Consider the following 14,204-nt stretch of genomic DNA (forward strand, 5'->3'; position numbering starts at 1 on the left):
ACAATGACACTTCGAATGCCGCCAAATTTAAATCTTGCGTTCTTGTTGGGACACCCGTTAGAAACATAATATACATATATTATGTACATACATTACAATAATACGAAATTACATCGAACTATACCTATATATGTATTTATTCAACCAACGAGCAGATGGATCATCTGATGTTAAGCTATCTGTGCTGTCCTAGGAGACCCACAACACCGAAGAGGTAACAAATGTGTTGCTGGCATTTTAAAGATTGGGGATTTGAGGAGAATATAATAAATCAAGTTTTCTAAAGCGAACACAAGCAATCCCACAATATTTCAGCTAGCAAGGAATGATTTACTAGTATCAAAGCAATCAGACAGAGTTGGAATGTACAAACTTCGGGCAATCTTCCCGAGTTCTTCACAAGTCTGGAATCTAGTCTAGAACTTAAATATTAGCCTGAATACTTTACTTAGTGCTCTCAGTCTTGATGGACCGCCTGTAGCGTCGGCAGCTTACTGTGTAGTGGATTAGATAATATTTTGCATGCGTTCAAAACATCGACTATTGGAAAATAGGTAATTTACAAATAAATAATCTGAGCCCAATCACATGAATAATTTGAAATATGTGTTCGGCATTTATCGTGTCGGGTCGGGAAATCGGGGAATGGAGTATACTCGTACGAACCAGTCTACAATAAACACAACATTGTAAGACAATGTCGCAGCGGCAGTGTAATGGATGCTCTTTATACGTTATTCATCATTTTCCTTGTACACATAGAGATAGCTCTTCCACTGTCATCGTAGGCTCCGAACTTTGTTTTATCGGAACCTATTCACCGGGATCTGGACGCGAGGGAACGGTTCTTGTACGGCGAACCGGCCCGTACAGAACCAATTCCGCACGAGCCGCACCGGCGCCGGACTCATGCACGGCCGAAGTTATTGTACTCCCCAACTATCCCCACCGACCAGACTTTCGCCCATCCGGCCCGGTACGGCTCAAACTTGAAACTTACTCTGTATAAAGTCCTCCTCCGGAAACGATCCAATTTGAGAGGCGAAATGGCTGTTTTTGGTTTACAAAACAAGTCCTGTATTACGGGTGGATAGAAACTCGACAGTGAATTGAGACCACCATTTAAGGGAGGGATTTTAAGTTTTACTAACAAACAAACTATCTACGTATGTGAACATATTAAATTGCGAGTATAAACATCTACACGGTATACGATAAAACACTATTGACATACTAGGAAATGTGTTAGAACAAAAAAAATATTTAGAGCATTTCTACTGCCTGAATTGGAGAAACTTTTCTTTAAGTAAGTTAAGCTAAAACAAGTTAAGATAAAGCTCCATAAGATGTCAAATACCTTTTAAAAACCGATTTTTTTTTTTTTTTTTTATTTATTATTTACACAAAATACACAGTAATACAATAAATAACAAATAGCAACCAAAAAACCACAAAGGTTTAGAACCGTGCTATGGAATCTGCCTTAAATGTTACAATATGGAGGTAGGTACAATAATCTTGCTTAAATAGTACTCAGGTAATATTCCTTGAGTTTACATTTTATATTTTTAGGTGTGATACATTTTTTTACTTCTGCGGGTATACTGTTAATAAGTCTTGGTACAATATAACCAATAGTTCGCTCGCCATATGCATTGTTAGCGCGCTGCGTACGGAGCCGATTCTCAGAATTGGCCCGAGTATATATAGGATGTTCAATCTTGGTTCGTAGCGACTCGTTGAAAAATTGATCTTTTAACAATAAAAAATTGGCATGTGTATGAACCGGCAAGACTTTGCAGTGCTTGAACAAACCGTTTATATTTTCGTAATATTGTTTTTTTATATTAGGGGAAACTATAGTTTTTAGAATTTTATGTTGTAAATTTAAAATATTATTAAGATAGGTTTTGTAGGTACGACCATAACTACTGAGGCCATACTGGATATGCGAGTCTGCTAATGCGTAGTACAGCATTATTTTTACTTTAAAGGGTATTCGATTTTTTAATATGGCCATGACGGCTAGAAATTGACGAAGTTTGTCGCAAACACGTTCTATGTGATGACTCCAGTTAAACTTATCATCTATGATTAGTCCAAGATATGTTTGCTTATTGACCATACCTATTTGCGGACAGTTACAGTCGATCGCATTGACTGTGTGTAAACAGTTGTGGTCATGGGCTATCAAGTTCTGTACCGCCAGCTTTTTAATGTATGGTGATTTTATAACTAAAAGTTTGGTAAGATTAAGATAAATCGCTCACGTCGCGGCTGACATGCCGAGGCCAACATGTGGAGGAGTCTGCGAAGACCTGCAGACGTTACGTACTTTTAATCTCCATTTCAATAGTCGCTTAAGTCCGTTCAAATCGAACCGACTCTCTGTGGTCGAGTGCTGAAAGTCCCGCCTGTATTATTCAACCGAAAGCCGGACGTTTCAGCAAACGTATAGCAGCTACGGCTGAATTGATGTAACTTTAGCTCGTTGAAGGTTCATCCACAACTAAATATTTAATACATTGCCATGATACACAGGGCTCTGCTTATTATCCACTGGCTGAAGGAGTTTGTATGACTAGAGGTGTTGTTGTGTAGCTAGTTCTCTTTCTGTACAAATATGGAAGATGCGTCACTAAAATAGGTTGTTATTATTTATCGCAATATTGTGATTCAATTAATTGCTTATCAATAGGAAACCACACGTTTTTAATTTTACAAAGTGAAAAATATGTAAAAGTATCTTTACTATTACTTTACTATTATAAATTTAAGACGTTCTTTACATCCGGATTTGTTATTATAGCGTGAAATAATTTTGGTACCGTACCTCATTGTATTATGTAGAAAATGTTGTGAAATAATTTGTTTGTTTGTCAACAGAACACTTCCACTACATCAAGCGTATGGTTGGCGCTGACTACGTCGGTATCGGAGGGGATTTTGATGGAGTGAACAGGTAACATGTTAAACATAATTTGTGCCATTCTTTAATATTGTTTCATCACCATCACTTTCAACGGAACAAATCTTTTTGTCATTCACAAATTGCTGTTCCGAGAATGTGATGAATGTTTACCATCAATGTCGCAACGAAAGACCAAGTGTAGGGACAAAAACAAATAGTCAACTTACGTGAGGCTGCCTCCTCTAGCCAAGATTCTTCATCAAGATGATTAATCTTCTTAATGTAAGTTCGTGATCCATGATTGTTCTTACGGCAGGGTCCCTCGTGGATTGGAAGACGTATCCCGCTACCCGGAGTTGTTCGCCGAGCTGCTGCGAAGTGGCCAGTGGACCGTGCAGGAGTTGAAGAACCTGGCCGGCCTCAACATGCTGCGCGTCATGCGACAGGTTGAGAAGGTGTGTCTGTGTGAGGAGTTTATGCTTCGTCAGTCACTGCAGACACGGTAACCAATTGATTAGCAGCACCAGAGGTTTCGTTCACCGTTACTGACAATATGAAACCTTAAGTACGGTACCTACTATATAAGATGTTTGCGCTTTGCTGTACCGCGTTGTGACGGTAGAGTATAGTATAGAACATCTGTCTTCTACTATTCACGCAAGTATTGTAAAAACAATATACGAGTACGTTATTTGATAAACCTAGCCCTTTTAAGCTACGATCTCATCTGCCAATCATGGAAATTACGGCAAACCCGTTTTTTACGTACTGGTACTCTTTAGTCCAGCAGGGAACTGTCACAGGCTGTGGTTGTGATGTGAAGTTAGTATAGCTCAGCAGTCATTTTTGAGTTTATCAATCAATAGAAGTAGCGTGCTAAAACATATCTTAGTGAACAGTTCACACAACACAAGGCACGGAAATTAAAAAGAAATTACTCATACTGTACTTGTATATTTACAATGTAAAATAACAATTTGCCTCTCCATACCCAACAATCAATTCAACCGAATATCCCCATCTCTAAAGTAATTTCAATTTCGGACAAGCCCAAGGCGCAGTTTCCTGAGACACGTGCCTGCATGTCGAAACATGTCAGCTGGTGACATGTTATCTAAAGGGAACCAAGGCGAGGATGGTGCAACCGAAATTACATCAGTGTTCGTGAATTTAGCTTCGATAGTATTACGTGAGAAGGCCACATGTCAGACGCTAACTAACTAACTTTATAGATTACAAGCACCTACGGCTTGATTGTCGAGAGACTACAATTGAGTAACGTCGGACTCGCACCGAGTTTATGTTGCACGTCGCCTAACTGGACTATAATTACAGCTGGCTTTGATTATGTGGAATATAGAACATGTGTTGCTAGTGTTGAAAGCCTTTTAGTTGATACACTTGTGGTATAAATTGAACCTTATTGCTCGTAACTTTTATATAGGTATGTACAAATACATATTAAAATAATAGTCTATTAAGATATAAAACTGACGAGTTTATTTATATGTTTGAACGAGCTAAACTTCGGAACTGCTGGTTCGATTTGATTCATTCTTTTTATATAGTATAGCGTTTTTTATGAAATAAATAGTATGTAACAGTTATTGTTTTTTATGCTATAAGCCGGTAAACGAGCAGACGGATCACCTGATGGTGAGCAATCGTTGCCGCCTATTGACACCCGAAATATCAGAAGTGTTTCAAGTGCATTGCCGGCTTTTTGGGTGTTACAAAGTTAAGGATTATTAGGGAATCGGGGGTTAGGAGGATCGGGAAGGGGGGTAATTGGGCCCAAATGTAAGTACGTCGTTATTCAATAACCAAGTTGTTCTACCATTCTACTAGAAGACCAGTGAGTGCACTATGTATAAATACCATGCACTGGTCTAGCCTCAATATTGACGGACGAGTTAGTTAGCAGTATACCTAGGTACATAGTTGTATTTATACAGTTGTATGGAACAATAACATCACACGTGTATTGTTCCCGTCGTGTCCTAACATATGGCGGTACAATGCTGACCACGATACAAGATGGAGATGAATTATTCAGCTGAAGGGTTGCAATAGCAAGTTATTCATTTCTAACTGTTAATTATAATGAACTAGTTTCTACTAGCAGCTGCACCCGCGGTACCGTAGGATAAAAAGTGTCCTATGTGTTATTCTAGACCATAATCTACCCCTGTTCCAAATTTTAACCCGATCCCTTCAGCCATTTTGATGTGATTGAGTAACAAACATACTCACAAACTCACAAACATTTGCATTTATAATATTAGTAAGAAACACATGAGTAATCTGTGATAGTATATTGCTGGACTTTGGGCTTACTCTGGTTAGAGGGTTTTCCATAATGTTCACGCTAGACAGGTGGGTTGGAGATCGTAGCTTAAAGGTTCAGGATTATAAGAGAGCGCTGCTGTCCTAATTAAACATGTATATTCATTACGACCGTCTACACGTTATGCATTAACCGCCTTACCACCACTAATGTGGCAAACATTATATTCATCTTATTCCGATCCCTTCAGCCGTTTTGATGTAATGTGACGTTGAGTAACAAACAGACAAACAAACACACAAACTAATATGGTATAAGCGGGTAAACGAGCAGATGAATTACCTGATGGTAAGCATTCGTCGCCGCCCATGGACAATACGAAACACCGGCGTTACAAGTGCGTTGCCGGTCTTTTGGAGGTTAGGAATTGCTAGGGAATAGGGGATTAAGAAGATTGAGAAGGGGGTAATAAGGCTTCTGGTAACCTCACTCACACAACGCAAGCTTTATTTCACGTCGGTTTTCTGTGAGAAGATTCCGGTCGAGCCGGCTCATTCGTGCCGAAACATATGGCTCTCCCACACTTACTGTCTGTGATCCTTACAAATATTTGCTAACTGTACGTAGCAATGTAATGTTTGTGTGTCCTATCTTCGAACTATGTACCGAACAAGATAGATTGTACCAGGTAGTCCAATGGTACATTCAGTACAAAATATAGCTATCACAATGTTGTAGCAAAGATAGAGTTGAACAGATTCGACAAATTCACTTTCTCAAACTCATTATTGTTTTAATCAAATAATGTGCGAGAGCATGTTTGGACGTGTTGAAGCTATGGTTCACGAGAAAGAACCATGCTTCAGTACCGCCGGCCCGACTAGTATGGTACCATGGCCGCGTAGAAAACCGGCGTAAAAGCACTTACGTTGTGTTTCGCCGTGAGAGAGGTTACGAGAGGCCCATCCCTAATCACCAATCCCTAAAAGGCTGGTAACGTATTTGTAACTCCTTTGTTGTTACGTAGATACATGGGTAGCACTTATCATCAGGTAGGTGATCCGTCTGCTCATTGCTTGTAAAAACGAATTTGTGTGTCAGGAGACAGATAAGAAGCGCTTAGGGAGTGGAACTCCTCGCCGGAGTCTGTGTTTCCTGGTGGGTATAACCTGGGTGTCTTCAAGGCCCGAGTGAATAGGTTGCTTATGGGCAGACGTGCTCCATCTTAGGCCGCATCATCACTTACCATCAGGTGAGATAGCGGCCAAACGTCGACCCATCAAATGTAAAAAAATTAAATAAAAAATTTAAAAAACGGTCCCCAAACGCGACGTATTATTTTTAGAATTATTAATAGATTCTTAGGTACTTTAACATTGAGTTTCTTTTATTATTTTTTTACTTTTTAAAGGGAAATTACTTAAGTTGTTGTGTCGGGGGTTTTTAAATTTTTTTTTTATTTCATACTTTTTATAGGTAGGTCAGTTTATGTTAGACTTTAGTATATTATAATATAATAACTTTAATTTAGATTCTTGTTAAGGTATAAATTACATTTAAGGTCAAGCTCGTTCGCTTTTTTTGACTTATTAATTACTAATTTTTGTTTCTACATATAAGTAGGCTAAAGATTACATTGGTGCAAGATTTTTTGTTTATAATAAACTTATATTAAAAATTTTATATTTTTGTTATTAAATTTTTAATTTAATAATTATTATTTTTTTAATTTTTATTTAATTTTTTATTTATGTTAATAAGACAAAATAATATCTTTCAATAACTTCTTTCATTGCGGTTTAATTTGAGACCTCATCCCTGTATATTTGCAGACCTTCGGCTAATCTCCCCACTTTCACCGCCCATAACTTTAAAACGGCTTAACCGATTTTCCTCAAACATGTCTAAGAACACTCGCATGTAAGTCCCCTTTCATACGAAAAAAACTAAATTGAAATCACTGCATCCGTTTGGGAGTTATGATGCCACAGACAGACAGACAGACAGACAGACAGACAGACAGACAGACAGACAGACAGACAGACAGACAGACACGTCAAACTTATAACACCCCTCTTTTTGCGTCGGGGGTTAAAAAGGGCTGAAGACTACTTTTATTTCTTGGCCACACTGACGAAGCGGCGATTAATAAATAGTATGTTCTAAGCCATTAATCATCCCCATTTGTGCAGGTCCGTGATGAGATGCGCACCAACGGCGTGGAACCGGAGGAGCACCCCGACTCCCCCAACGACAACGGAAATTGCACCAGCAACGCGTTCTACACCGAATACGTGTAGATCGATCCCACACCACACACGACTGCATAATATTTCAACTTTATTTCTATACAAAGAGAATTGAAAGTGGCTTGTCAATTTAATGATTTTCACTTATAAAAAATCGAGATAATTCCAACTAAACTCCAAGATATCGTTAATTGATAAGCCTTTGTGTTAGGAATGTTTTCCAAATGTGTTGGCGGGTCTGAACGGCCACTGTAGGCATTTTTTGTTCGAAATATAGAAATGTATTTGAAATGTGCAGCCGCGTCCGTACCGTCACTGGACCGTGCGTTCAATCCGACAGTTTGATTCCAATTGATGCGTGTTTAACATGATAAATGTCGTTGTATCAATAAGCGAGCCTCCGCACTTGTATCGGTGTTTGCTTAGCGCAGCGCACGCTTTGTCAGCGTCCGACAGTCACACACTTTTATTTTATTCCAATCTCAAATTTAATAATACATATTATATTTCAGCAAAATCAAATAAATTCAAATCGTATAGATTACTTTGTGAATTAAAGCAATTCCATTGAAATTAATTACTAATTCATTCATTATTCGATCTTATTATAATAATTAATGTAATTTATACAATTTTGATAACGTTAATTAAAACGATTTGGTCCTTTATCCGATCCCAATATTTAATGAAATTTAACTAAATTATGAATCTGTTTACATTTGCTGAATGTTATTGCTGCGAACATTGCTGAGCAGGCCGTGCGTTACCGGACAAGTGTGGAGAATCTATAACCGATGACGTATTTACGTCGATATGTGTCTGTTTAGTTATTATTCGAGTAGCTGTTGTCATATTTCACAAGTTGGCTGCGGGACTTCATTCACCACCAATTCAAACACGATTTTGTCAACCCACGCGACAAAGGCATCCCAACTTACAAGTAATGATTCGGTAAATAATGCAAGCGACGAGCCTTTGAAAGTTTATAACAAGAGATCCAAGTTTACAGTTTAAAGTTCATAAATTCATCGGAGCAGAGATCTGAACCAGGCGCAAGATCTCTTTATTACAGTAGCCGGAACGTTTAAGACAATTAAGCGAATTAAGTGCAAGTAAGACTTAAGTTGCATTCAACTGACTGCCCTTTTATTTTCAAACTTAACTGAAAAATGAGGCAAACGTTTAAAGTATGAATAATTGCATAAAAGTTTCGTTTAATGGGAAAATTTTGTATATATTTGCATATCGTTAACTCGAACTCTGTATGACTGTAGGGGGAGGTGGCGGCTACTACACTATAGCGTCATACGTCAGTACCACCCCAGATCTGTTAGAGTGAGGCCCCCGCCTGCGGCCCACTCAGTTTCCAATTTCACTTCGATCCAATTATTCGAAATCATAGTAATCGAGACTCCACCAAATTCAATTTAACAGCAAATTAGCTGCTATCAATGTTCTAGGCTATATATATTGTGCAACTTGAATACTATATCACACGCACATAGATCAGTGGTCGCCATTTCAAAATGTTAATGCTATTTAGAATTCCTTTCATTCAAGTTAATCCGAACAAAAGCGTCGTATATTGACTGTATCACCGATACTATGTCCAATCATTTAGCCACTAAAGGAACCGCACTTTAACAAAAATGGACGTTAATTTAATGTGTTTTAACAATGTTTCGATATGGCTCTTCCAACTTCATTACTTTGCATAAACAATCGAAATGTTAATGATTGGAAGTTTGTGTGCGAGAGCTTGGCTCCGGGCGGTGACAAGTTTACTGCTTCAATATTAGCCAGTGCCAAGTAAGTTTGTCGCGGGGTTTAACGAGAGCGTCTTGGTGACACCGCGCGCTGCGAGAGTGCGCCCCGTACTTAGGAGTGTGTCTGTCTCTGCGGCCGCTGGGTGTTCGGCAATACGTCGCTTGTGAGATATGGCGACAGTTTGTATGTCGTAACTGTTTAGATAATCAAAATATATGTCATGTAATAAATGTTGTAGCTGCATGGTAGGTGTAACATTGTGGACTGTGCACTTCTTCCTTCTTTACAACTAAGCTGATTGTGTTCACATATCACACCCCCCCCTTTCACCTCCACTCTTTCTGATAATACGACTTCTGTCTCTCTTATGTTCTCCTTCTATTTTCCTAAGGTTGCATTATCAGGGGAGTAATTTAGATAGAGAACTCAAAATTGGAATTAAATGGAAGGCTCGAGTGCGAGAGAAGTAAATTTAACTGGGTAAATAGAGAAATGTAACAAAAATATTTTATTTTACTATTGTAATTTAAAATAAAAATAAAAGGTTCGATCTAGGGACGTAGGTAGAGAATAAAATTTGTAAAAAGACATTTTACTAAATAAAAAGCGTAACGTTTGTTTTACGACGTCGGCTGTTATATTGTTTGGTGTTACTTACATTCCATTGAGGAATTGAAAGTTCCTCGCGTGTTCACGGCAACATGCGAGGCACGCCGTCAGTGTTCTGACGCAGTATGAGTTCGTTATGGATTCGTTCTCTTCGTTGTTATATAACGTAATATTTTGTAGTTTACTTGTAATTAATATAACTAAGTTAACATATTTTTACATGTACGGTATGTAAAGATGTCGCTCATCACGTTATGTTCCACGTACTTCGGACGAGAGTGGACGAGGCTGTGCGAGCGCGTGACGGCCGGTGTGAGCCCGGGCTGCCGGCGCCGGCACGGACCGGCTCCCGCGCTCACAACGCTCATCATTTTCGCTTTCAAGTTTGCAAGCATTAAATGCGAGCGGATCAGAGCTGAGCTGAATGAGAGCACAAAGCCTCGAGTCGCCGGACACGCGCCGGACACGTGCCGGACGCAGCAATTGTCCGGGAAGCGTCGGAGTCCATCCGACACGGTCCGACTATGTAAGCTAAAAGCTAGTATACAATGTAGCGTAAGGTCTAAACTTGTGATGGAGATCGTTGTGCCAAAAATGACCTAAACTTTTTATAACTTCTTACACAGTTTCATATTAAAACTGTACCTTTCATTTTTTTTTATAATTTTTGTAGTAAAACGGCTACCAGTGCCACGAGGAGGGAAACGAATAATGTTTGTAACCTAGACTTGAGTTGATTTGTCATTCGGACAATAATACCATCCACTTTAAATGAAATGCTGTGAATTTCTCGATGTATATTTAAATATAACTTTAATATATGATGTGAAAGAACGACTATTTCTTATAAATTGTGACTGAACGATTTTTGAACCTATACTCAACTATAAACTAAGGAATTTCGTCTAAAATCTGGCTGTTATTTTGTGGTTCTTTTATCTATTTTACATACAATCATGTAATCAAGCGCACACTCGGTACTCATTACACGGACGCGACTGGGTGAGGGCGAGCGCAGCGACGCTAGCGAGCCAGCAGCTCCGCGGCGGCGGCCGACATATACTTCTATCGTGACTCGGTACATTACAGCGTGTATTGTTGAAAGACTCCCACAAAATGTCCCAAACACAATATACCTATCTATAATACGAGCTTGAAACCGAATTCCCGACGTGTGCGCTTGAGCCGAGTTGTGTGGCGCGTTGCTGCGTGTTCAGCTCGACTGATAACACTATCACTGTTTACTTACCTATACATACTCCCCCCTCCGAAGCCTGTATTACTTCGGAGGGCCTCATCACTTCCTTCACTGTCTTCCCCGTTTAGCAAAGCGCCAGGCAACTGTATACTGGACTATTTACATATTTATTACACTAGATAACCAATAAACACGTTTGCTGTAATCTAAAATGTTGTTTTATTTCACTAAACCTTATTGAACAGAGGAATCTGTACATAAAGAAAATATCTGAACTAAAATATTTGCCGTGAATATTCGATCAAAAGGATGTGCCATGGTATTCGAACCACGACAGAGCGGATCATAGGTTTTACGTCGAAACCTCACAGGTACAAGCAGCTTTACACGTACTACAACACAGACATGAAATACTCGGACGTAAACAGAAATATTCAATATCATGCATACAACATACGCTCCGAAAAATTGCATGAAAACCCATTGAAAAAAATTCGTACATTTTTCATTTAAACTGCAACATTCCCAAAATGAATGTATACCGAGGCGCGGTTAATGCGTACTTTGAAGAGATACACTTCAAAAAGTATTGTCTAAAAGCAAAATAATCATGAAATATACTCGTACGAGCCCGCCAGCCAGCGCACCGCGCACGGTGTGTGCGACACTAGTCACTCGCTACATGAGCACACACTCTTTTATTTCGTGCGGATCTCGTGTTCACAGGAGATTATCGCACGTCGCTTTGCACGCCTCCTACGTTCTGATATCCATCTACTAATTGAATGGGTTGTTGTAATAATTTCACGCATAAATTAATTCAAACATTTTACATAATAAATGCATAATCAGTAGAACAGTTAACGATAACCACGAACCAGTCCGCCCCATTGGATTTGTAGGATTTGAACCTTTTGTCAAACAGTTAAACTATTGCTTTTGGGTTGGGTTAAGCCAATTATTAACTTTTCTAATATTCACGCTGCTATTAAGTGATTGATCTAATAAGTCGTGAATGCTTAGCATTATTTAATTAAGTGTCTAGTAGCTCTAGATCAAGTGCGACTGTCGTCGAATCAATCTGTCGTTTCCCTGATTAAAGAAATGTGATCGACGAGTGATAACTGGATATCATACCTACCAATTTTAAAATTGGGGCTCATAAGAGAACTAGAGAAAAGTTACTAAAATTATGTTGTAGCTTAATCATTTGGGAATCGAAAGTAAGTTAAATGCGGAGCAATTAAAAACAGTAAGACTAAAATAAAATACGTGGTACATCGTGCGGTGGACGACCGGGCACAGTTCGCCCACAAGGGAGCTGCTAAGAGCTTCTGATGGAAATTAAATGAACACGTTAGGCGCTCTGCTACTACGCCAGCAAGCGAAATTGGTCTGTTAACTCCTCCACCTTGACTTGAGAAGATAAATATGTCGCAACTATAGGTACAGTACCTCTTGCTAAAGATTTACCTATAGTAGGTCAACAATCTTCTATATAAATACAAGTATACACAATAATGTACACTGAATGTAGTAAAAAACTGTAAAAAAAGTCTTAAACAACACTTGACAAAGACCCAATCAAAAATATGTGGTGCCACTTATATTTCCTTGAAAATATATAACTTCCACTCACATTCAATAAAACATACATATTGTGTCGATTTGTGCACGTACTTATAATATGAATGATAGTAATAAATATTGAAACACTATCAGTCTGTCCAATTACATTGTTTAAACAAAGTCGGCAAGGGCCAACAGAGTGTTTGCAAGCTGCTGATTAAACTGACGGAACCCGAATACAGAAGTCATGTTAAATTAAATGATATTTACTTATTATTAAATTGTTTAAACTGTTGATTCATTACTTACTGAAGTAGTGTTTACTTTATAAGTAACTAGCTTTTGCCAGCGGCTTCCCACCGAATAAAAAGTATCGTACGTGTTATTCCAGACCATAATATAGCCCTGTTCCAAATTTCATCCCAAACCCTTCAGCCGTTTTTAGTTTACGCTGTAAAACTATGTGACCGTTACCGGATACTAAGCTATGTAGCTGTGTGAGTAAAATGTGCTATACCGCCGAAAAGTAGCTGTGCGAGGAAGATATACAGCTCGAGTATGCGGTGTATCGATAGTAGGGAAGCCATCTATATCACACATCCATAGCTCGCATCTTTCCATATAAAAAACATAGCTTAGCTGATTCCGTTTCCACTAGTGCTAATCTATTCAGTAAATATTATGATTGGTGGAAGCTAAACGCATCCACGGCAACGTATCTTGGTACATCTCTGGTGGAAAAGCACCTAACGCTGTTTCGAAAGTACATCATTCATAAATCCTAGACAAGTAACAACGTGTGACGATTCGATAGATTCACCACAGATTTATTAGTCTATTCTATTCTATTCCATTCTCTAAAATCATCCCGTCATCGCCTCCTCGTTTGTCGAAAAAATGTTAATAGAATAGCAATAGTCGGTTAACAAAAAATGAAACGAGAAGCTAACATGTGTCCAGTTGCTAGGTCGATAGTTACACACGTACAAAGGAACGGAAATTCCATTAATCTTCACGCTTCCTCGCAATGTTTACTCTGCGAATGTTTTCTTAAGATTAACTTGTTTACCACAAGATAGCCACATTTTGAAAATGTATCAGAACAATTGTGACTATGTACTGTACCTAAGTGTAGGTCAACCTATTATTAGTATAGATCAATGAACATTTTTTCAACATTTTTTAAAAAGAATAACGATGGAGTTTCTTTCCCGTTCTTCTCCATTCGAAGCTACACTTTGGAACGAGCACCTAGCTTCACTGACAGACAGACTGACGAACAATTCAATTTGACGTTTCAAAAGTGCCTAATTTAGGATTAATTGAAATAAATGCTTTGACTTTCATCATAATTATAAAAAACAAATTATACGTGACAAATATTTTCTTCGATCGTGATGTAACATGCAATAACATTGCTCTCCATAATAGCATCATGGCTCGCGCTGAGAGGCGGGCAGGCGGCGCTCGCTACAATCAATCGCCTAAATTGACAACTCTCTAAGGAGACAGCCCATATTGAAATTTCACAGCAGAATTGCTGGCATTTAGAATAGAATTGGGCAGAATGCACTGAGTGCTTATTGTCCTACACAATCATTATTACCATGGCCA

At 38.7% G+C, this 14,204-nt stretch overlaps 1 protein-coding gene across 4 annotated transcripts in view; it reads left to right on the forward strand.

The window, feature by feature from the left end:
- LOC118268421 (dipeptidase 1) overlaps positions 1-11,233 on the forward strand; it is a 161,924-nt gene extending 150,691 nt beyond the window's left edge. For all 4 annotated transcript variants that reach the window (XM_035582904.2, XM_035582928.2, XM_035582922.2 and 1 more), the window contains exons 10-12: positions 2,887-2,962; positions 3,228-3,366; positions 7,391-11,233. In XM_035582904.2, the coding sequence (XP_035438797.1) occupies positions 2,887-2,962; positions 3,228-3,366; positions 7,391-7,498 (323 nt within the window). In that variant the 3' untranslated portion in view covers positions 7,499-11,233. The remainder of the gene's footprint in view (positions 1-2,886; positions 2,963-3,227; positions 3,367-7,390) is intronic.
- The last annotated feature ends 2,971 nt before the right edge of the window (positions 11,234-14,204 follow it).

The sequence above is a fragment of the Spodoptera frugiperda genome, chromosome 25 (genome assembly GCF_023101765.2).
Source record: "Spodoptera frugiperda isolate SF20-4 chromosome 25, AGI-APGP_CSIRO_Sfru_2.0, whole genome shotgun sequence".
In the NCBI taxonomy this organism is placed as follows: domain Eukaryota; kingdom Metazoa; phylum Arthropoda; class Insecta; order Lepidoptera; family Noctuidae; genus Spodoptera; species Spodoptera frugiperda.